At 40.7% G+C, this 25,733-nt stretch overlaps 1 protein-coding gene across 1 annotated transcript in view; it reads left to right on the top strand.

The window, feature by feature from the left end:
- The window catches only part of ccdc120b (coiled-coil domain containing 120b), a 28,906-nt gene extending 8,427 nt beyond the window's left edge, over positions 1 to 20,479 (top strand). Inside the window, exons 2-11 of the mRNA XM_061728745.1 lie at positions 1,349 to 1,469; positions 1,671 to 1,764; positions 3,310 to 3,440; positions 4,633 to 4,734; positions 4,821 to 4,941; positions 6,305 to 6,364; positions 8,745 to 8,898; positions 11,040 to 11,141; positions 13,289 to 14,323; positions 19,630 to 20,479. Of these exons, the coding sequence (XP_061584729.1) occupies positions 1,716 to 1,764; positions 3,310 to 3,440; positions 4,633 to 4,734; positions 4,821 to 4,941; positions 6,305 to 6,364; positions 8,745 to 8,898; positions 11,040 to 11,141; positions 13,289 to 14,323; positions 19,630 to 19,726 (1,851 nt within the window). The 5' untranslated portion in view covers positions 1,349 to 1,469; positions 1,671 to 1,715 and the 3' untranslated portion in view covers positions 19,727 to 20,479. The remainder of the gene's footprint in view (positions 1 to 1,348; positions 1,470 to 1,670; positions 1,765 to 3,309; positions 3,441 to 4,632; positions 4,735 to 4,820; positions 4,942 to 6,304; positions 6,365 to 8,744; positions 8,899 to 11,039; positions 11,142 to 13,288; positions 14,324 to 19,629) is intronic.
- Positions 20,480 to 25,733: the final 5,254 nt, after the last annotated feature.

The following is a 25,733-nucleotide window of genomic DNA, read 5'->3' as shown; positions in this document are numbered from 1 at the left end:
ATACATCAAAATGTGCGTCTCCATCCTGCGACAACACGCATTACTTTTCTCTTTCAAAAGTGTTACCGTGGCGACGCTAGACGCCAAAAAGCGTGCGAACCCTTCATCTGATTGGTTCAGACAGAAAAACTTTGCGCCTCAAGTCCCATAATACGATTTGACGTACATGAACAAAAAATCGGTACACACCTGTATCATGTCGCAACTTAAAGAAAAGTCTCTTGGTGCCATGGCCGAAAACGAACAGGAAGTCGGCCATTTTGAACATTCTGCATTAATCGCGTAATTTTGGAGCAATTTATGCCATTCCTTCCACAATTAATACGGCCCGAACCGTAACGTGCACCCAGGTGTGTTATACATCAAAATGTGCGTCTCCATCCTGCGACTACGCGCATTACTTTTCTCTTTCAAAAGTGTTACCGTGGCGACGCTAGATGCCCAAAAGCGCAGCCCCCCTTCATCTGATTGGTCCATTCTCTGCCATAACTTTTGAATGGTTTGACATAGAGAGTCGTGGGTGGTGTCATGGGACTCGGTATTGAGTCCTTGAGCTTCTTTGGCCTGAATTAGCCCCGCCCCTTCTTCTGATTGGTTGTCCCTTTTTTCTGCTATAACTTTTGAATGGTTTGACATAGGAAGTCGTTTGTGGTGTCATTTCTGATATGTTTATGGGGGACGGTGGCCATGAGTGCGAGGGCCCGTTCATTGCTGCTTGCAGCTTTAATTTTACTTCTTTTCTTATCATCTTATTCATAATTTTATTCAATCTTATTTGTTATTTACTGTCTAATTGCCGCTTTTAATGTCAATGTAAAGCACTTTGAATTACCTTGTGTTGAATTGTGCTATATAAATAAACTTGCCTTGCCTTGCCTTAGTAATATTAACATGTATTAGTATTTACACATACTCATGTGAACATGTACTAGTATTTACATGTACTAGTCTGAACGTGTACTACATTTACATGTAGTAGTGTGAGCATGTACTACTATTTACATGTAGTAGTGTGAACATGTAATATTATTTACATATACCAGTATTAATGTGTATTACTATGAATGTGCACTACAATGAATGTGTACTAGTATGAATGTGCCCCACTATTAACATGTACTACTATTAACATGTACTTGAACGAATATGTACTACTATTACTGTCTACTAGTATGAACATGTACTACTATGAACATGTACTACTATGAACGTATACTAGTATGAACTTGTACTACTATGAACATGTACTAATATGAACGTGTCTTGTTTGATTGTTGTAGTTGCTCTGATATCTGGGGTTTGAGTGTTTCATGGAGTGTTTTTTCAGTCATTCTTCTTGTGTTTTCAGGGTTGCCCTCTAGAGCTCAGAGCTGCAGTTACATGGTAGGCTGTGGTGAAGGAACTGCTGATCTGCTAACCTGCTGGAAATGCAACTCCATCTTCACCTCCAGATAACACATGGCTTCAAGGTCAGGGACGTGAACACATTTGAACAGAGTTTGTTGATCCTTCTCAACAAACTCAACTCTGTTAGGACAGAGTTTAGCCTTGTATGTCTTCATCAGTGAAGGACTGGACTTACGTATGTTCTCATCCGGGCAGGACTCGGGTTCAGTCTCGTACGTTTTCATGAGGGGGGACTTGACTTTAGTCTTGTATGTCTTCATCAGGTGAGGACTCAATTGTGAGTTGTGAAGTCCCCAGATTTACATCTCATGGAGGTCAAAGGTCATCTGATCGCATCCATGGGTTTGGGGGCTCCTGGTGAGTAACACACGCGCGCGCGCGCACACACACACACACACACACACACACACACACACACACACACACACACACACACACACACACACACACCTTTAGGAGAGCCTTTAGTTGGGAGAACTTTTAGTTGGGACAACCTTTAGTTGTAAAGAACCTTTAGGGCCAAATCCACAAAAGGATTGCGCGGCTTTTGCGGCCGCTAAACCGGTGCAAATGAGACAAAAAGAGAGCGTCTAATTCACAAAGCACCCGCAAAGGGCGAATTGCTGCACAAACTGCGCTGCCAAGCAAATAGTGTCATGGTGCGCCTGTGCCATTTGCATGCATGTAAATTAGGTAATATTCATACATTCGGCACAAAATTGCCCCCTTTCTATGCAAATAAGCCTCATTGCAAAAACCGTCTAATTCACAAAGGCCAGCGCTATTTGCCACACGCAAAAATAGTGGAGCAAATACCGTCTTTTCGAAGCGTGTATTAACTGCGCGCAAACTCACTCCTCACTCCCCCTGCGGCTCTGTTTCTCTCTCCAATATCATTCAAGCCTGTGTGATACTGAATGATATTAAGGGTGAAATCTACAGTCAGACATGACTGTAGACAGATCAAGTGGGGTTGTGGACTTATCTCGGATTTAAAAATAAAACTAACAGGACGGAGCTCAGGATTCATCCATAGGCTACATAAGGGGCTGCTTTAATACAAACAATTCCACCAAATAAACATATAAATCTAGAATGTGTGTGTTTAACAGCTGACCTGTAGGTGTGTGTAGCAAAACAAAGAACATGAATTACCGTCAGATCCTGATCTGATCCCGATCCGGGATAATAGAAAGTTTTAAGTTGTGGAAACTTAAAACATTTAAAAATATAACTTAAATATTTTGATGCATCCAAAATGCGCACAGGCTCTTAACATTTGACATTTCATTAGCTTATGTCATACATGCAAAATACTAGAGAAGTACAAATACGTGAAAGTTGAGGCTGTTGTGCTCTCTGCAGTTTTCATTATGGACCAATCTGGGTGCTGAAATATACACTGGAAACAGCTCCGCTCACTTGCTCAGACAAGGGCAAATTGCACTCAGCTGCAAAACTTTATGGGCGTGTTTGCGCCGGCATATCATTAGAGCAAAATCTTTTGTGAATAGGACCTTAAAGCGGGGCAAATTGCGGGCGCAAATGCGGCGCAATTCACAGCGCTATTTGCGGGCGCAATCTATTCTTTGTGGATTTGGCCCTTAGTTGGGAGAACTTTTAGTCGTGACAACCTTTATTTAGGAGAACCTTTAGTTGGGAGAACTTTTAGATGGGAAAACCTTTAGTTAGGACAACCTTTAGTCTAAGGTGTCTAAGGTGTTCTCCTACCTTTTACCTGAAGAGACCTGGGGTGGACTCCAGAAAGTTCCTGTGAACCTAAATAGGAATAAGCGATATAAAATATGGTACATAAGGGTATATAATGGTGACTAGAAGGATGAGCTGAACTCCGAAGCTGGTGCTGTTTTGGTGAAGTCCTCCCTGTGCTGTGATCTACAGATGTGCAGGGCTGCCGGGACGGCAAGCTGCCGGCAGAGAGGATGGCGGCTCTGCAGGAACGAAGACAAGCTCTGGAAACCCTCCTCAGCTCCAGACTGGGAGAGCTCAAACAAGTGTGCTTGCAGGAAGCAGTGAGTTCACTTATCTTCATAGTTCTCATTTTTTAACTCCATGTTTGCTTTGAATACATATTTTTGCATTCTGAGGCCACGTTCACACATAGCCGGGTATCTACAAAAACAGATATTTCCCCCTCTACGTTTTGAAAAATATCCTCGTTTACACGAACCTGTATAAATAGCTGTTAAGGTGCTATGAGCATCCAAACCTGCAGGGGGCAGTGTAACGAGAAGTTAAAGTCATGCTAGCCAATCAGAATCCTGGAAAAAAACGTCAACAAATGACACGTGTGAAGCCTGAATAATATGGTTCCGCGTTAAACCGACGGCGTAGCCTACGTACGGTGTGCGTCGCCGCGTACCCTACGCCGTAGGCTCTGCGTTGGTGTAACGCAGAACCATAAATCAGCCTTGATTGCCAGTTACTTCCAAGATGAACGAGAGTCTTTCGTTTGGAGTGAAAGAGAAGTGGAGTTACTTTTAAGTGTGACTTTAGAATATAAAACAGGTAAAATACAAGAAAATATTGACGGTGGCCAAACAAATTGTAAACACAGGTCGCACACATGACGCTGGTGACGTTTCTGTTGCATAATGTGACGTTCTGAAACCTAAATCTCCATTTCCCTCCGTTTACAAGCAAACGTGAAAACGGAGTTTCTGAAAATCTCCACTTTGGCCGGAGTTTTCAAAAATGATCGTTTTTGGTGACGTTGAGCTTCGTTTTCGTGTAAACGAACGGCCAAAACGCATGAAAACGCCACCGTTTTTGCTACGTGTAAACGGGGCCTGAGTCTGACTTCATCCAAACCCAGATTCAGCAATCAACTTGTGGAATATGCAATCTTTTTTTGGGCACAAAGGGCTGCAAATGAAACTTTGCTTGATTGCTCCCGAGAGCCTGTCAGCATATGTTAGTGAAGCCACAGCTGCTTCAGCTTTTCTACAACAGCCTCTTATGCTCAGCTGGATGAACAGCGACATATCTGCATCTCATCTTGGAAGTCTAATGCTCTGCCCTCTGCAGTGCTATATTTCTATACGATACAGCTTTGTCATCCAGCAGCATTTCTTACACGATGATTTTAGCGCAGCAGGACCAACCCGAGGGATGATTTAGGTCAGATTTACAGTAATCCATAAAGTGATATCACTTTAAGTAACACTTTGGGTCTTGTGGGAGACTAATGAATGTCCTCTGCAGGAGCTGACTGGGAAGCTGCCACGTGCTTTCCCTCTGGACAGCGGAGAGAAACCCCCGCTGGTGCAGCGCAGAGCTGGCCTGCTGCCCATCACCAGGCTAGAGGTAAGTCAACACCTTGCATATCAATTGTGTTCGCAACAGTGTCCGTGTTGCTGGGTGTACCTGTGGTCTAACACGCCTGGCTGCAGGAGGACGCTGCCCAGAGGAAGCAGATGAAAGCCATGTTCACCGGCGCTCTGCACAGACACTCAGACTCAGAACGAAGTGGACCCAACGGCAAGAGGACAGTCCATCGTGGCTGTCACACAGGTACAGAAGAAAGAACAATGAAAAACACCAAACACATTCACTTTTTACAGAGGAACAAATACAGGATGAGGGGAGAAGAGAAAGTGACTACGTTTACATGCAGTCAAAATTGGGGTTAAGGTCAATATTCCGTTTACTGAAACATTGGGAATAATGTGTTTCCATGCGTTAGCAAACAGGGTTATCCCTGTTTACATGGTAATTAATCATTTAGGATATCTGGATCAAACCAGCGACGCACGGAGAACGTCATGACGCAATTCCCCTCATTTCCGCTTCTTCTTCCTGTATCCAAATCATAAACAACAACAATAACAGCAGCACAGTGGATAATGAACAGCCCAGTTGAAGTCGCCTTTTTCAGCGTCTTCCAGCCGTGCTTGATTCAATTCAATTCAATTCAATTTTATTTATATAGCGTCTAATACAACAGATGTTGTCTCTAGACGCTCTCCAGAGACCCAGAACATGAACATAAACATAAACATAAACATAAACATAAACCCCTGAGCAGTTATTACATAAACAATGGCAGGTAAAAACTCCCCTAGTGGGAGAAAAACCTTAAGCCAAACAGTGGCAAGAAAAACTCCCCTTTAGGAGGAAGAAACCTGGACCAGGACCTGGATCATAAGGGGGGACCCTCCTGCTGAAGGCCAGACTGGGGGAGTCGGGGACGTCAGCAGCACACAGCAGGCAGGTGGAAGCAGCAACAGGATGACCAGAGGGGGGTGGGGGTGGGACCGTGACCGCAGGTCAGCACGCAGCTCCCGAAGCTCTGGCCTGCAAACATGCACAAAAGAGAAAAAAGGGGGGCCAGCACAAGAGACTACAGGAGCGATGGACTTGATCTGGTCTGGCGTTCGTACAAATCCTGCTTCGCGTAACTTTTCGCTCACCTTTTTGTTAATCTTCTATCCCGGTACTTTCTACCATCTACAAATGCCAAAATGTTCATATCTTTCATTACATTTATGAAGTGATTAGTCTCCTCCTGGTCTTGGGTTTCTCCATGTTTATAAGAACTTCCTGGACTCAAAAGACCAAGATTGCTTGCGGAAAGAACATGCTCAGAAAATACATACATGATACATGACCAAATATTCGGGTGAGTAACCCAGGGGTCATATTCGGGTTTTTAAAAACAGGAATATGAGCAAATTCCGGTTATTCAAAGGGGTTATTGGTGTTTACATGGCCGTGCACAACTGGGTTATCGCTAATATTCCGGTTAGAAAAGGGTTATTGATGCATGGAAACGTAGTCAGTGTTTTGTCACGAAACACACAGACACAAAAAAGCAAAACAGAAAGCCATCAGAAGTGTTGCTTGTCCATGTTCTGATCCGGTTCTTCTCTTCCAGAGGACTCGGTGATGTCAGAGGGAACCAGCTCCATGTCAGACTCAACCTCCCATGACAACGGTCAGACAGTTGTATATGAAGTGGTGTTTTCCTTGTGTCTCTCTAGTGCTGTATATCTAAATAAGTGTTTTTAGAAACGGCTGGCTTTGATTACTTAAATGTGTCAACAGTCAAAATGAATAACTGACTTTGGCTCCGTTCACTCTGCACGCCTCAACGCCCAATCTTTTTGCTAAAACCTGATAATGATTATATGTTGTAAACACTTTGTAAATACTTTATTCCTTGGTCTCTCCATTGAATAAAGTTCACCGTCTTTTTATCATTTTTCTGAATGTCTGGGTTGTTCCAGATGAGTGTACGGTCATGGAGAAACTAAGGCCCCGTTTACCCGTTAAAACTCCGGCCAAAGTGGAGATTTTCAAAAACCTTTCAGAAACGGACATTTATGCTTCAGAACGTCACATTATGTGACAGAAATGTCACCAGCATCATGTGCTGGACCTGTTTTTACAATTTGTTTGGCCACCGTCAATATTTTCTTGTATTTGACCTGTTTCATATTCTAAAGTCACACTTAAAAGTAACTCCACTTCTCTGTCACTCCAAACCAAAGACTCTCGTTCATCTTGGATGTAACTGGAAGTTACTTGTGTCATTTGTTGATGTTTTTTTCCAGGATTCTGATTGGCTAGCATGACTTTATCTTCTTGTTACACTGCCCCCTGTAGGTTTGGCTGCTCATAGCACCTTAACAGCTATTTATGCAGGTTCCTGGAAATGATGGTATTTTTCAAAACGTAGAGGGGGAAATATCTGTTTTTGTAAATACCCGGCTATGTGGAAACGTGGCTGTTAGAGTAGAGATAATATTAATGCTTTTAAAGCATTTATGATGCTTGATGTTTTGACTGATAAATGGTCAATCTGAGATTTCCAAATCATTGCAAAACACTTGTTCTGAATCCAGCCTTTGACTATCTAATGAGTGATTTTTGCACCATTTTAAGATATACTGTAACTAGTGCTGTCAGGCGATTAAAAGAATTAATCTAATTAATTACGGATTCATAATTAATTAATCTAATTAATCGCATTTTAATCTCATATCTGCTAAAGGTCCCCAAATAAAGAATTAGAATTTTAGGACATTAAACTCAAAATAGCACACGACTCCTTTCGGCTTTAACGAAAGCTTCTTGTTAACAATTGATTAATTGAAATTCTTTATTCAGTCACATCACACTACAAACATTAAACACAAACATTATCGAAAAATAGTGACTGAAAAGGCACAGGCAGAAGCATAGTGCTTATATTAATGCCTGTCCTACATACAAACATACAAACAATAGCCAAACTAAACCAGAAAAGGAGGACCAATAAGGTTTACATATATAATAGTAAAGACATTTTTTAATATATAAATATCAGAGAACAGCAACAAACAAAAACAAATAAATATTAACATTTGTAGCTTTGAAAGATTGCTCTACAAATCTCTTTTTTGTAAACTGAAAATGAGCTGCACATTGGTAAATCTAGGTTAGCGTCATTCCATAATTTAACTCCCACAACAGATATACGTCTCTTTAGTCTCTTTTCTAGCTTTTTGTACAACAAATTTACAAACATCACGCAAATTATATTTTGACTCATGTATTGAGAAAAACCGTTGTACATAGACAGGGAGTAACTTTAATCTAACTTTATACATTATTTGCATTATTTTATAATAAACCAAATCATAAAATGTCATAACATGGGATTTTATAAACAATGGATTTGTATGTTTATAGTTTGGCTGGTTTTTGTAAGAGGATTATAGCATTTACTGTTGTCTTATACGTCGAGCCCCAAACTCCCACACAATACCATATATAAGGTAGTATTAGTGTACAATAAATTAAATGTAGTGCTTTATGATTTAATATATTTCTGGACTTATACAGGATTGCTATTGCCTTTGCAATCTTTCCTTTTATGTATCTAATACAGGACTGTCTCATAAAATTAGAATATTGTGATAAAGTCCTTTATTTTCTGTAATGCAATTAAAAAAACAAAAATGTCATACATTCTGGATTCATTACAAATCAACTGAAATATTGCAAGCCTTTTATTATTTTAATATTGCTGATTATGGCTTACTTAAGATTAAGATTCCCAGAATATTCTAATTTTTTGAGATAGGATATTTGAGTTTTCTTAAGCTGTAAGCCATAATCAGCAATATTAAAATAATAAAAGGCTTGCAATATTTCAGTTGATTTGTAATGAATCCAGAATGTATAACATTTTTGTTTTTGTAATTTCATTACAGAAAATCACAATATTCTAATTTCCTGAGACAGTCCTGTATGTTGTTTCCATGTTAATTTACAATCAATAACAGCCCCTATTTGAGGTACGATGATGTGTTTGTGTTTGTCCCCTGCAGAGTCGTCCCCCAGCATGGCTGCAGACCAGCGCTCCCTGTCCCAGCCCCGGCTCAGCACGGCCAGCCCCGAGCACAGACTGAGCAGGAAGCTTTCCCCGGTGGAGCTGTACTACGAGATGAGGACCTGCCGCAACTCCGTCACCAGCTCCGTCAGGTACTCAACTCCTTTTACCTGACTGTAAAACCTGATCTGTCTGAGACCAGATATAAAATGTTTTTATTTATATTTCATTCTTTTTATTATAATCGGTGTCAACCACAATGATGTCAAAGAAACATTATACACATATTTTCACCCCTTCCAAACCCACCCCTCGGACCTAAGCATTCGATAAAAACAATTAATAATTAATAATAAGGAAAACAGAAAAAAAAGATAATACAACAATAAAAGACAAACAAACAAACAAAAAAAAGGAATCAGAATCAGATTATTGTCAGTGTACCTGGGTACAGTGAGATCTGAAGCAGCATCACCTCTCCAGTGCAAGACAAGACAAATAACAGTAGTGCAAACAATGTAGTAATGACAGTATATACATATGTAGGAATATTGCACAGAGTCCGGGAGAATTATTGCACAGTTAGAAAAGACAGTAACGAGGATAATTTACATGGACAAAATAAAACAAAGGTAAAACATAATAATATCAAAAACTGGACAAGGATAGCTGCAACAAGGTAGTCTATCTTTCAAGTTTGGCTTTAATTTGATCTGCTGCATATGGCATATACCAAAATAAAATATTTTGTTGTTTTGCATTATGGATTCGAGCTGTACCGTAGATATTTCCAGATAGATAATATCAAGAAAAGTCAGATACCAATGGGAGATGTTAAGTGTGTGTGGTGGTTTCCATCTTACTGCAATTATCTTTTTTGCTGCTTAGGCCAGCAAGCAAAATTTGTTTTTTGACATAGTGAAGCATTAATTGTGGATAAATTATTTAAAATACGTGTTTGAGGGTTTACTGGAATATTCAGTACTGTTATGGGGGATAATGCAGTTGCGACCTGTTGCCAGAAGTTTGCAGCAGGTTGGCATTCCCAGACCGTCTGCATGAAGGTTCCTGGTTTATTCTGAGAGCTGGGGTCCGTTTCACAAAGCAGGTTTAGTGAAAACTCTGAGTCTGTTAACCCTGAAATGAGGGAAACTCTGAGTTTTCTGTTTCACAAAGAGAGGTAACTTAAGCTCTCGGTCAGTTACCTTAGTAACAGACTCTCTGAACCTAACCTGGTCGGGACCAGGTTTATGTCAATGAACCTGGAGTTTTTCTGCGTCTCCGCCTCTTTCAGAGCCGCACGCACATTTGATTTCCTCATTCATTCAGTCAGCAGGCGAGTTTTGGCGAAGTTCTGCCGCCTGTCATTAAAAACAGAGTCAGTATATATATTAGAAGTCCTTGTCACGAACATGGCATGTCCTTTTGATGAAGACACAATTGATGAAGGTGCAGGAAAGCAAATAATCCTTTATTTGTTATAATTTTGATGATTGAATTGTTTATTGATTTCATAATATATTAAACATTTTTGAGATTTTTTATTTGGGGTTTTCATAAACTGTGAGCCATGATCACCAAAATTATAACAAATAACCTGTATATTATGACATAAATAAATAAGAGCATAATATGTGTCTGTATTGGTTCAATACGGAACGCAACTTTTAATTCTCAATTACGGAACAATTCCGTATTTCAAGGGACGGGTGGCAAGCCTATTATCATAAACCTGTCCAAGCCATCAAGGGGTTCCACAGGATTGCAGGTGAATGATGTGGAGATCTGTTAAATTAATTTTATATTATTCTGTGCTGCGGTGTTAGTCTTTTTTCGAAAAACATGTTCAAATTCGCCGTATGCGCACATTAAAATCTCTAATTCCATTCGGGTGAAAAAAGCAGACCTCCTCTTTCCCGTTGCCATGGTGAATCGTCGAATCGGGGATCCATTGATGCTGGCTTTTTATAGTTGTGGCGCACGAGCTTAACTCCAGGTGAAACTACTTAGAGTTGAGTAAATTAACTCTAAACCGCTGTTCTGGAACCGAAAACTCAGAGTTTCCGATCTCAGAGTAGATCAACTAAGAGTTCAGGATTAGACTCAGAGTTTGTTGAACCTGCTTTGTGAAACGGACCCCTGATGTACAAAAAGAGCTAACCAGGATCTTTATATGGTAAAGCTTGCAAGGTGTTAAACAAGTTCTGTGTACAAATTGATAATGAATAAGCTGATGATCTGGGTAGAGTTAATTCTTTTATTGGTTGTAAATGTTTTATTCTGCCTTCCGCAGTCCAACTCACTCTTTACCAAGAAGTTCTTCAAACGTTGAAGGTAGAAGTGTTCCTGCAACTCCGCTCTTGGCCCGAACTGCTCCAATCAGCGTTCATGTCAGGTAATCTGTGACCCTGGCTGCTCCTGTCAGGTGCAGTCATGCAGCATGATTTCAGCGTGTAGCTGCACGGTTAGAAGTGGGTTAATGAATCAGAGGAATGCAGGCTCAGGTTGTGTGACAGTCTGCGTCAAAGTTAGACACCAGTAGGGGGTTTTTCTTCATCCTTCAAGAGTAAGGCATTAAAATGATATTTAGTTTATTCATTCATTCATTATCTTACCCGCTTTATCCCTTGCGGGGTCACGGGGGTCTGCTGGAGCCTATCCCAGCTTATTTTAGGTGAGAGGCAGGGGTTACACCCTGGACAGGTCACCAGTCCATCACAGGGCCACATATAAACACACAAACCATGCTCACAACCACACTCACACTCACACCTACGGACAATTTATAATCACCAATTAACCTAATATGCATGTTTTTGGACTGTGGGAGGAAACCGGAGTACCCGGAGAAAACCCACGCAAGCACGGGGAGAACATGCAAACTCCACACAGAAAGGCCCCTGCCGGGCCTGGGAGTCGAACCGGGGACCTTCTTGCTGTGAGGCAACAGTGCTAACCACTAAGCCACCGTGCTGCCGATATTTAGTTTAGTTTAGTTTATTTTGCACATAAAACATAACAGTAAAAAACAAAGGTCATGAAGCATTGTGCAGGAGAGGTGGAAGCCAACAAGGCTTATGAAAATGCCTCCCCTTTATAAAACAAACATAAACAACAATAACAACAGCAAAAGCAAAAACACAATATAGAAATAGATAATATAAGACAGAAAAAGACAATTTAACATGAAAAAGAAAAACAATACTGAATTATTGAAAGCTGGGAAAAATGTAGAAAATGTAGGATAATTGCTTGATAAAAAGTACAATCCAGATGTGTTTCTGATCTTAACTAAAAAATGATTTTTTCAAGTGTTTTTTGAACAAAGCCAGTGAAGATATTGATTTTAGTGATGTAGGTAAATTGTTCCATAGATGGTCCTCTGTATTTTAAAGTGCGTTGATTGTGTGAAGTCCGGCATAAAGGAAGGGGAAAGTCCTTTGAGTGTCGTGTCTGATATGAATGGATGTCTGAGGAAAACTCAGCTGAGAGGCAGGTCGTGAGATGGATATACAAACTTATACATAAACACACAGGTTTGATAGATGTTCACATTGAAGACAGATAACAAATGACATTTTCTAAAAAGAAAAATAGAAGATTCTGTTTTTTTGCTGAGTCTCCCGATCAAGTTATTTTGTAATTCTTATTCTAAGAATTGCTTACCTTTTTCCATGTGTTGTTCTGAGTTCTCCTCTTGTAATAATGTAAGTTGTTTAGTTTAGTTTTAGTTTATTTATTTAGCAATATAAGACAAATTGAACAATAAATGTAAAAACATTGAAATAACATGCAAGGAAAGGAAGAAGCCTGGTGGCTTCTATAGAATCCTTTCCATATATGAATAAAAAACTAAACAAAAGCTACACAAGGGGGAGTAAAAAAAACAAAAAACACAAAAGAAAATGTAACTGAAACGATAAGAAAGTTCTTTAAATGTTTTTGGAATATTGGCAAGGATGGTGATGATTTAATCAGAATCAGAATCAGAATCAGAATCATCTTTATTGGCCAGGTTCGAACATTGTCCAACAAGGAATTTCGCTCTTTGGTGATAAAATAAAATAAACAATAAAACTAATGTGGTATTTCTATGATACAGAATAAACAGTATAAACATTTAAGGTGCAGCAGTTTGAGGTAGAGATTTATTGAGTGGATTCCACAAGTGGGGGCCTCTGAAAGTGATGAAAGATTGATTAAATGTTCTACAAAATGGTAAATTAAAATCATCTTTGTGCCTTGTTGCATAAGAATGAATATCGGAATTAACACAAAAGAATGATAAAAAGAAGAAGGAAGATCTTGTATATAATTTTTATAATTTTAACATAAATAAACATGTTTGAAAAATGTTAATTTTATTGACGGATAATAATGTATATTTAATGAAAAGGGGAGCAGATGGCTCATATCTGTTTGCATGTGATATCATTCTGAGAAACCTTTTTTGAATTATCAGTAATTTATCAATATATGTTGAATGTGTGGAAGCCCAAACAATGTTGCAGTAATGAATTGTTCTGCTCATTTCCACCACAGGTCTGATGCTGCAGGTGGTAACGGGTTAAAGCAGTGGTCCGGCAGCCTGGACGTGTCCTACATGATTCCTCTGGCTCAAGAGGGATCCTCCTCCGATCGCAGGAGCTGCCCGTACGGCTCTCGTGCGAGACGCAGCAACAGTTCGGAGGCTCTGCTGGACAGATCGAGCCTCACGGACGATCCCTCGCCCAGAAACGGCATGCCTCCCCGAGGAGGCCCCTACAAGAGCTCAGAGACACTGACCGATGGAAAACTGCGGCACATCCACCAGGGCAGCCCCGAGAGGCAGGCGGACTCTGTGGAAAAGGTAAAGATGCAGCTGTCGATGGGCGGCAGGGTGGGCAGCGCAGGCTACAACGAGCTGCTCATGGACTATATCTGGGGGAAACAGCAGAGGATGCAAGTGCAACACCATCTGTACCAGTCCACGGGCCGAATCTGGCAGGACACGCTGTCCCCTCGCTCCTCCACGGCAGTGATTCCTCCCCACACTAATGGATTTTCCCATTCCCAGGTGCATCTTCCCAGCGCTGCACCTCCGTACAGCCCCATGGTCTTACGAGGGTCCCAGGCCGAGCTATGCAGGGTCAAAGTCACCAGAACCAAATCTTGTGGGCCCTTTATTCCTTTGCAGCAACATCCTCAAGACGGCCTCCTGCTCTCAGCATATGAGTCTCCCCTTCCTGCCAGCGGCACCACCACGTCCTCCATCCCTAACCTGCACCCTTATCACACCGAGCTTTTTGGTAGCTCTTTCAGCCGTAGACCGCCTCAGTTTTCTCTCCCGACTCCGGAAGATTCAACGAGAAGCCTGCATAAAGCTCTGGCCCTGGAGGGGCTGAGGGACTGGTACTTGAGGAACGCGCTGGGATACCCACCAGCTGCCCCGAAGGGCCAGGAGTCAGGGATCTCCCGGCTCTCACACCCCCATCCTCTAGTGCACCAGGCCCAGTCTCTTCAAGGGGAACCGGCTAACCTCCAAAGGCAACAAATGCACCAGTCGGCCAGCTTCCACGGTCACCCGCTGCACGGACGGTACGTGCTCTCACACTGGTACATCTTGTATATATAACTGGTATATATATATATATATAAGTAGATGCAGTCACAACCCTCATGACCTACACATTATCTGTACACAATAGCGGTGCAACGGTTCAGGTAGCCCACGGTTCGGTTCGGTTTGTGTTATGTGCGTAAAAAACTTTACTATACTATTATTCTTACTATAATTCTTTTAATTCAACAGCCTCTTAATCTTGACAACTCAGTACAGTTAGTACAGTACACACTATACTAAATACAATAGTATAACATATCTTTAAAGGAGCTGTATGTAAGAGCAATAATAAAACGAATCATAAAATGACCCCGATATGTCAACAGACATTTAAAAATCATGTTCATTTCAAATACTTATGTCACTGACAACAGCACTCAAGCCAGGATATTCTCTTTTAAAAAGAGGAGTTGCAGCCCTCAACTGATGTTTATGTTGTCATTTTTTGTTTTGGCCTGAAGCTCCACCCTCCACCTATCTCCCAATCACCAAGTCAGTATTGTTTCTGAAGCTCCACCCTCCACCTATCTCCCAATCACCAAGTCAGTATTGTTTCTGAAGCTCCACCCTCCACCTATCTCCCAATCACCAAGTCAGTATTGTTTCTGAAGCTCCACCCTCCACCTATCTCCCAATCACCAAGTCAGTATTGTTTCTGAAGCTCCACCCTCCACCTATCTCCCAATCACCAAGTCAGTATTGTTTCTGAAGCTCCACCCTCCACCTATCTCCCAATCACCAAGTCAGTATTGTTTCTGAAGCTCCACCCTCCACCTATCTCCCAATCACCAAGTCAGTATTGTTTCTGAAGCTCCACCCTCCACCTATCTCCCAATCACCTAGTCAGTATTGTTTCTGAAGCTTCACCCTCCACCTATCTCCCAATCACCAAGTCAGTATTGTTTCTGAAGTTCCACCCTCCACCTATCTCCCAATCACCAAGTCAGTATTGTTTCTGAAGCTCCACCCTCCACCTATCTCCCAATCACCAAGTCAGTATTGTTTCTGAAGCTCCACCCTCCACCTATCTCCCAATCACCAAGTCAGTATTGTTTCTGAAGCTCCACCCTCCACCTATCTCCCAATCACCAAGTCAGTATTGTTTCTGAAGCTCCACCCTCCACCTATCTCCCAATCACCAAGTCAGTATTGTTTCTGAAGCTCCACCCTCCACCTATCTCCCAATCACCTAGTCAGTATTGTTTCTGAAGCTTCACCCTCCACCTATCTCCCAATCACCAAGTCAGTATTGTTTCTGAAGCTCCACCCTCCACCTATCTCCCAATCACCAAGTCAGTATTGTTTCTGAAGTTCCACCCTCCACCTATCTCCCAATCACCAAGTCAGTATTGTTTCTGAAGCTCCACCCTCCACCTATCTCCCAATCACCAAGTCAGTATTGTTTCTGAAGCTCCACCCTCCACCTATCTCCCAATCACCAAGTCAGTATTGTTTCTGAAGCTCCACCCTCCACCTATCTCCCAATCACCAAGTCAGTATTATTTCTGAAGCTCCACCCTCCACCTATCTCCCAATCACCAAGTCAGTATTGTTTCTGAAGCTCCACCCTCCACCTATCTCCCAATCACCAAGTCAGTATTATTTCTGAAGCTCCACCCTCCACCTATCTCCCAATCACCAAGTCAGTATTGTTTCTGAAGCTCCACCCTCCACCTATCTCCCAATCACCAAGTCAGTATTGTTTCTGAAGCTCCACCCTCCACCTATCTCCCAATCACCAAGTCAGTATTGTTTCTGAAGCTCCACCCTCCACCTATCTCCCAATCACCTAGTCAGTATTGTTTCTGAAGCTTCACCCTCCACCTATCTCCCAATCACCAAGTCAGTATTGTTTCTGAAGTTCCACCCTCCACCTATCTCCCAATCACCAAGTCAGTATTGTTTCTGAAGCTCCACCCTCCACCTATCTCCCAATCACCAAGTCAGTATTGTTTCTGAAGCTCCACCCTCCACCTATCTCCCAATCACCAAGTCAGTATTGTTTCTGAAGCTCCACCCTCCACCTATCTCCCAATCACCAAGTCAGTATTGTTTCTGAAGCTCCACCCTCCACCTATCTCCCAATCACCAAGTCAGTATTGTTTCTGAAGCTCCACCCTCCACCTATCTCCCAATCACCTAGTCAGTATTGTTTCTGAAGCTTCACCCTCCACCTATCTCCCAATCACCAAGTCAGTATTGTTTCTGAAGCTCCACCCTCCACCTATCTCCCAATCACCAAGTCAGTATTGTTTCTGAAGTTCCACCCTCCACCTATCTCCCAATCACCAAGTCAGTATTGTTTCTGAAGCTCCACCCTCCACCTATCTCCCAATCACCAAGTCAGTATTGTTTCTGAAGCTCCACCCTCCACCTATCTCCCAATCACCAAGTCAGTATTGTTTCTGAAGCTCCACCCTCCACCTATCTCCCAATCACCAAGTCAGTATTATTTCTGAAGCTCCACCCTCCACCTATCTCCCAATCACCAAGTCAGTATTGTTTCTGAAGCTTCACCCTCCACCTATCTCCCAATCACCAAGTCAGTAATGTTTCGGCATCCGGGTTGCCAGCTTGGCTCTAATTATCGCAGCCATGGCAGCCTACGTTCCTGCTGCATTCTGCAGCCTACCTGGCAACCTCTGGTCGGGGGGAGGAGGGGGAGGGTACACGCCGCTCAACAATATTTTGAAAGTGACTGCAGTACCAGTTTTGGACATTTCTTACAGACGGCTCCTTTAAGAAACTCTTTCAAATGTAAAACAGTTACTGAACACAACACTTTTAAATGGTAAACTGACTTTTCATGTTTCAAGCATTGTTTACAGACAGTACAAGTTCAGTTAAAGGAGCTTGAGGCAAGAATAAGAAATGAGACTCATTAGCGCCAAGACGGCCGTCGGGGGTACTGCAGCCAACAGTGAAGCCGCCACGGGAGAACGGGGAGAACGCGCAGAACGCGCATGCAGCGTCATTTGACGTCACATCCGCAGGACAGCGCGGGAAATTTAGGCCCGGAATTGCCGCACATTTTGCAGCACACAGCCTGTTCAAGGCAACGGAGAGATACACTAGAGGGCTCATTCTTTTTGGTTTGGAACGCTTCATCTGACATTATTACTAGAAAACTTAAAATGTATATGGATTTTTTTCATAAATCCTGCCTCAAGCTCCTTTAACTGTTTTCACTCCATCGTCGTTGTATTCAACAGCGAAACCGAAATGATGATGCTAAACAGTTTTCATCGTTCCTGCAACTGTGGCAACAAAATTCTATTTTATTCTATTCTATTCTATTCTATTCTATTCTATTCTATTCTATTCTATTCTATTCTATTCTATTTTATTCTATTCAGGGCTGCAGCTAGCAACTATTTGTAGAGTCAATTAGTCTATCAGTTACTGAAACAATGAATCATCTAATCGGATTATGAACTGCACAATTACTTGAAGCATTTTATGTAACTATTAGGTTTACATAATAATTAGCCTATAATTGTTAAATGCATGTGCCAACTAACAAAAACATCAAAAAGGATTTTTTTCAGTCAAAAATGGGAGATTTTTTTACTGGACTTCTGCAGTACAAGGTTCAGCAGCCTGTTAGCTACTCATTACTGGTTGGTGCCAAACATATTCAAACGCTTTCTGAAAGTAGAAAACTAGAGCGCTCCGATTATGTACCGTAGGACACACTAGACATTACAGCAATGTAACTTGAGTTTCTTCCCAGTTAGTTTTTACTTGTTTGGTGGTAGTGGAGGTTTTGTCTGGTCTTTGGATTCCTGTCCATAACCACTTTTTGTTGACAATGAAGTTTTTTTACTTTATTCCTGACTACTCACAATCTCATGTGTTTGGATCCTCACCTCACAACCCATAACATCCATCCAATCCTCCATTTTTACCTGTTTAATCCTATACTGGGTGACGGGGGTCTGCTGGAGCCGATCCCAGCTCCTTACAGGCGAGAGGCAGGTTCATTTTTCATTAATTTTTTCATTTTATTCTTTATTTCATTCAAAGAATAAAACAAACAATTCAATAGAAATACAAATACAAATGTTCATAAATTGTGAATGAAAAGGGAGCAGAAAGAAGAAAAATCTTATTTAATCTGCCCCTTTTTCCAAGAAATAAATTCACAAATAACATAAATAAAAAATTTAAAAAAACAACTAAATAAATAAAAAACTAAAATAAAATAAAATTGCCGCCGTCTATGGGTATGCCAATCAAACTTAAGTAACATATTTCATTATATTTACTTAACATACAGGCTTTAATTGTTCTTTTGAATGTAATGTTTCTTTGTTCAGATTGTTCCATAAACTGATTCCTTTCACAGAAACACAACGTTCCATCAATTTAGTCCTGAATCTTGTTTTTTTTTAAATCTCTGTTCCTTTTAAGTTATACTTGCTTTCTCTTATTTCAAATCTTTTCTGAATGTTGATTGGTAAAGTTTTTTTATGAGCTTTAAACATAATTTGCAGAATACTATAGTCTACTAATCCATGAAATTTCAACAATTTTAACTGAAGGAATAATGGATTTGTTGGATCTCTATATCGTTTTCTACTGATTATTCTTATGGCTCTTTTTTGCAGAATGAAAATTGATTGAATATATGTTTTACAGGCATTTCCCCAAACTTCAACACAGTAGGTCAGATATGGAACAATCAGAGTGTTATATAAAATGTACACTCTGTCCAAGGTTCACCTTGGACAGGTCCATCGCAGACAACCCAAAACAATTAAAACTAATATTGTCATTGATTGATTGATTGTTGTTGATTATGCCAGTAAGTCGTTGCAGTCCTAATTCTATGAGATGATAAAAAAAACCTACATAAAAATGAATTTAAAAAATGTATTTGTGTCCCTCACTCCTGTCCTCCAGCATTGAAAGTTCAGGAGATTCATTTAGTTTTCGAAGTACTATATAGTGAATTTTTACTGGCTTCATTTACTTTTCCCATCAGACTTAACCAGAATGTAATCAAAAACATGGGTGGAGCACATTATAATCCACTGTGTGTTGACCGTTTCAAATGGAACATTGTCTCCATGATGAACTAGGGCAGAACTACAGAGCCCAGAGTGGTTTGGGTTTTTCACTGTTTAGGCCAAACTCCGTTCTTTTCAGTTGGGTTTTATTTTGCATTTTTAGGGGAAATTTGATAAGAGTCCAATGTATTTCATTATGACAAGTTATTAATATGAAACTCTTGTTGTTGTGGAGAGGTGTACTGATTTTTTCCCCTTCTTCCCGACAGGTCGATGGAGTTTTCTCTCTATCAGGAGACTCCGGATCCACAAATGCAAGAGTTGACCCCAAAGGAGCCGAGTGCAGACCCGGGCACCCTGGTCTGAAGCTGCAGACGCAGGCACAAACACAAATATACAGTTTCACAGCAGCAAACTCAGTGTAGCCTCATGTAGACTTGCATCTTGACACAAATATTCAAGTTGATGCCGTATAATAACATCAGCAGAAAGTAAAAACCCAACAACCTCAGCAGCAGGACACCGGAGTCAAAAACACACGCGGGGATTGAAGAACCCAGAGGGTTGGCTGTGTCGTAGTTGATCTTATGAACTTCAAATCCAGTGTTCTCTAATAGGTATTCACTGGTGCCGCTGTAATGGAACAACTAATACTCGCATGGTCATGCTGTACGTCATTTCTAAATATTTCTGGTAAACATGAGCCGTAAGTCCCTTCTAATAACCCTAAATGTCTCCTGAGATATAATTTTTTTACAGAATATATACAACTAAATTACTATTTTGTATCTTCTGAGATAAAAAGAGCAGTTGTATTAAAGAGGTAATTTATTGCTCAGTAATAGTGTAATTATACATAGATGTTATGAGATCACCTCATACAGAACGTATAATAACATGCCGTTGAATGTGTGTTTTTAAACTATAAAACTATAAAACCATGCCTCAGTGCTCATTTGTTTTTAATTTTACCGCCATTCGTTTTTCAAACCTTTGATCAAATGCACCAGGCCGGGCTGCAGAATAACGGTGTACAGATGGGAGTGCCTAAATGTTTTAATATCTTAACTGTACCGCGGCTGGTATTAAGTACGACGGAGTATTAGGGCCAAACTGAGAAAAAAAAAAGAAGGAAATTACGAAAATAAAGTCATAATAATATGAAAATAAAGTCGTAATATTACGAGAATAAAATTGTAATATTAAATATATTATATAAATATAACTTCACAAGATGCTCAATATTCAACATTTTAACACACTCTTCCTGTTAGAGTTCTCATAAATTGCGACTTTATTCGCGTAATGTTACGACTTTATTCTCATATTATTATGACTTTATTCTCGTAATATGACGACTTTATTCTCGTAATATTACGACTTTATTCTCATAATATTACGACTTTATTCTCATAATATTACGACTTTATTCTCGTAATATTACGACTTTATTCTCATAATATTACGACTTTATTCTCGTAATATTACGACTTTATTCTCATAATATTACGACTTTATTCTCGTAATATTACGACTTTATTCTCATAATATGACGACTTTATTCTCATAATATGACGACTTTATTCTCATAATATGACGACTTTATTCTCATAATATTACGACTTTATTCTCATAATATTACGACTTTATTCTCATAATATGACGACTTTATTCTCATAATATGACGACTTTATTCTCATAATATGACGACTTTATTCTCATAATATTACGACTTTATTCTCATAATATTACGACTTTATTCTCATATTACTTTATTCTCGTAATGTTACGAGTTTATTCTCGTAATATTACGACTTTATTCTCATATTACTTTATTCTCGTAATGTTACGACTTTATTCTCATAAATTACGAGTTTATTCTCGTAATGTAACGACTTTATCCTCGTAATATTACGACTTTATTCTATTACGACTTTATTCTCGCAACATTATGACTTTATTCTCCTAATTTCCTATTTTTTTTTTTGCCTTAGTTTGGCCCTAATACTCCGTCGTAATTAAGCCTCTGTGAGCTTAGTCGGATCAAAACTGAAACCGTGTCAACGGCGCCCAGTTAGGGTAATTAGAACGATGTCATATTGTGATTTCTTTAGTTTTCTGCTCAGTGCAGCTTAATAAATGTAGCCTTCTCTGCGCAGACCTCGTCAGAAAACCAGAATGAGTCGTAAGGAAATCTCAGGCTGTTGTGAGACCCGTTGTGTGGCAGTAGCACGACTGTACGGCAACAAATATACTGCATTTAGTTGTGGAGGATTTGAGTGTCTTACGGAGCACTTTATGAACATCCTAAGCCTTAATTCCCTACGAAATGATCATCAAGAGACACCTGGCAGTAGCGAGGGTTTAGACAGGGTTGTTACGGAGGGAAGGGGAGTCTTTTCAACACCTGCTGAAGGTATTTCGCTGTGTTAGTTTGTACCTGCAGTAGTGAAGACTGTAATGGCAACTAACATTCGTGTATTTGTTTAAACTAACCTCATAATAATGTAATCGATGACTACGTTTACATGCAGTCAATAGCCCTTTTCTAACCGGAATATTAGCAATAACCCGGTTACACGGCCATGTAAACACCAATAACCCCTTTGAATAACCAGAATTTGCTCATATTCCAGTTGTTAAAAACCCAAAAATGACCCCTGGGTTACTCCTTTTCTAACCCGAATATTTGGTCATGTAAACACCAAACGGAATATCCCCATCAAGAGGATCAGGAATTTGTTTTCTGCGCATGTTCTTTTTGCAAAGAATCTTGCGGTGCGTCAGAAATGCCATACTAAACAGTATATACTAAAAAGTATTGAGTTCGGCACACTTTTAAGTAAATATCAGTAGTGTGCATTAATTCGACGTACTATTCAGAGACACACGTCACTTCCTGCCGTTGGGAGGAAGTGACGTGTCACAGCAGCAGTAGCAGCTGTTACCACGGTAACAGCAGCAGTAGCAGCACCGCTCCGCTATTTCCCGTTTATCCTGGCCCAAACAAGATGACATTATATAATATTATTATATACCAATATTATAATATTAATATTATATAATAATATTAATATACTTAATATTCTACTTATGACATACGTATCACTTAGCAACCAAACACCACTGCATTGCATTGTGGGAGGTTTCTGCTTGGCTAGTGTCCATCAATCCATACTAATACATTTCTCCAGAATGAGTATGGATAGTACATACTATTGAGTACGTTCTAATGTTTCAGACGCACTAAAAAATCTTGCATACTCATTTTGCATACTCATTAGGGTGGAAGTGTGCGATTTCAGAATCAGCCTTGCTCTTTTGAGTCCAGGACGTTCTTATAAACACGGAGAAACCCAAGACCAGGAGGAGACTAATCACTTCATAAATGTAATGAAAGATATGAACATTTCTGCATTTGTGACGGTAGAAAGTACCGCGATAGCCAAATTTACAAAAAGGTGAGCGAAAAGTTGCGCGAAGCAGGATTTGAACGAACACCAGACCAGATCAAGCTCTGCTGGAAGACGCTGAAAAAGGAGAACTACAGGGCCGAGAAACAAAACGGTACCAGCAGGTCCGATTATCCGCCGTGCTGCTGTTATTGTTGTTGTTTTGAATTTGGATACAGGAAGAAGAAGCGTAAATGACGGGAATTGCGTCATGATGTTCTCCGTGCGTCGCTGGTTTGATCCAGATATCCTGAATGATTAATTACCATGTAAACAGGGATAACCCTGTTTGCTCACGCAAGGAAACACATTATTGCAAATGTTTCAGTAACCGGAATATTGACCATAACCCCAATTTTGACTGCATGTAAACGTAGTGAATGAAAACAAACCCTTCCCTGCTCTTTCCACCTCCACGTCAGTGCTATAACTGGTTGACGGCGTGAACAGGATAAAACCGCTGGTGTGAGCAGGTCTCGTACCGGGAGCCAACACTGGCTGAGGTTTTCTGTTCAGCATCATTTGCCCGGGAGGTTTGTTTTAGACATTTATCTGTTCTGTTTTAACACTGAAACAACTTTACAGCATTAAGAACACAATTTTTTTTAACTATTTTTTTAAATTCATCTCGGCAGCATTAAGAAAAAAACCAGAGGAACATTGTAACATCTCAAACCCTTCAAATATTTGTTTGGTGTAACCTGTTGTGGTTTTTTCCTTTTTTTTTAAAATATATTTTACATACTTTCTTTGCCATTGTGGGACTAATGTGAATGTGCTGATTTATATATTTTGTTGTTTTTGTTTAAATGATGTCATAAACTGTAGCTCTCTGTGGAATGTGACCTGTCTTCTTCTGCTGGCTCGTGTCTTCACCTCATCTCAGTTTTCAGCCCAACAGCTCATTAAAACCTGAAATCAAAGACCAAACTGCTGTGCACTGCAGGTCAGAAAGGTATTTTTCATATAATGTACTCTGTAAGTTTAAAATCAAATGATACAAATGTAGCTCTAAAGCAAATATATTCAAAGTATATTATATTTATGAACCTGGAGCATTTTGTAGCCATCTACTGTAGCTTTTCATCGTCCGTGCAGGAAATCCCCCATGTGTTGAGACATTTCATTAAATTGTGTCAAGTGTTTGATTGCATTTATTTTAGTTTTTTTGTTCGGGGGGGGGGTTCCTCCGTATACACGGGCCTAATTAGTTGCAATAGGCCGGCCTGCTTTATGTATATAATTGTGCATCGATTCAAATAAATAAAGTGTCATGTTGTGCTATGATGCTAATTAATTCTACTTTACACTAATTCATTTGAGCAAATCTGTCCAAACATCCTATTTTCAAGTGTCGCGACTGAAACATCATCTGAATCAAGTGACACACATGAATCCAGAACTAGTACAGATGAAACCAGAACCAGAGACTAAATGAGGACTAGCAGAGCTTCAGCAGTGTCTGCTGAGCTTTGTCCTCCTGCAGCCAGTCATGGTGGTCTGTTAGTTAAATACACAACACAACAAAGCTTCATCTCCTGAATATATTAATGACTATGTTCTGTTTGGTATGTTCAATTTCAATTCAATTTTATTTATATAGCGTCTAATACAACAAAAGTTGTCTCTAGACACTTTCCAGGGACACATGACCCCCGAGTAATTGTTACATAAACAATGGCAGGTAAAAACTCCCCTAGTGGGAGAAAAACCTTAAGCCAAACAGTGGCAAGAAAAAACTCCCCTTTAGGAGGGAAGAAACCTTGAGTAGGACCAGGCTCATAAGGGGGGACCCTCCTGCCGAGGGCCAGACTGGTGGGTCAGGGACGGCAGCAGCACAGCAGGCAGGTGGAAGCAGCAACGTGATGACCAGGGGTGGTGACCGCAGGCCAGCATGCAGCTCCCGAAGCTCCGGCCCAATCATCAAGTCCCAGGTTGGGGTGCAGGGTCGGGGAAAGGTTGAGAAGGGGCAGGGCCAGGGAGAGGAGGGACGAACCTTCTCCCCCGCCTGCCCGGGCCGTTACCCTGCCCCTCTCACTCCCACGCTGCAGGTTCCGGTGTTGTGCATTCAGAGATGCTCTTCGCCACCGGCAGAGGATGCTGCAACGTGGACAAAAGAGAAAAAAGAGAAGAAAAGGGGGGGCCAGCACAAGAAACTACAGGAGCGACTCTAACACACTAGAGTTTACACTACCTAGAGATTTACCAACACCAGCTAGAGGTTTACTAAACACTAACTATAGGCTTTACTAAACAGAAAGGTTTTAAGTTTAGTTTTAAAGGTGGAGGTGGTGTCAGCCTCCTTAACCCAGATTGGAAGTTGGTTCCATAGTAGTGGTGCCTGATAGCAGAACGCCCGCCCTCCAAATCTACATTTAGATACTCTAGGAACTACGAGTAAACCTGCACTCTGGGAACGGAGAGCTCTGCCAGGAACATAAGGCACTATCAGGTCTTGCAAATAATGCGGAGCTAAGCCGTTGGGCTTTATACGCAAGTAATAAAATTTTAAATTGGATTCTGAATTTTACGGGTAACCAATGGAGCGACGCTAACACTGGAGAGACGTGGTCTCTCCTGCTGATTCCTGTCAGTACTCGGGCTGCTGCATTTTGGATTAGCTGGAGCCTATTCAGCAAATTACTTGGACATCCTGCTAATGACACATTACAGTAATCTAGTCTAGAAGATACAAACACATGAACTAGTTTTTCTGCATCACTCTGCGAGAGGATTTTCCTAATCTTTGCAATATTACGGAGATGGAAAAATGCTATTTTACAAACCGGATTAACATATGGTTTAAACGACAAATCCTGATCGAAAACAACACCAAGGTTTCTCACAGTTGCACTGGAAGCCATCGCAACAGCATCTAATCCCTTCCTAAGATGCTCTGGACCAAGAATGATAACCTCTGT

Source organism: Cololabis saira, chromosome 8 (genome assembly GCF_033807715.1).
Source record: "Cololabis saira isolate AMF1-May2022 chromosome 8, fColSai1.1, whole genome shotgun sequence".
Lineage (NCBI taxonomy): Eukaryota > Metazoa > Chordata > Actinopteri > Beloniformes > Belonidae > Cololabis > Cololabis saira.
Note: the sequence above shows the minus strand (reverse complement) of the source record. Positions and strands in the feature narration are given on the sequence as shown.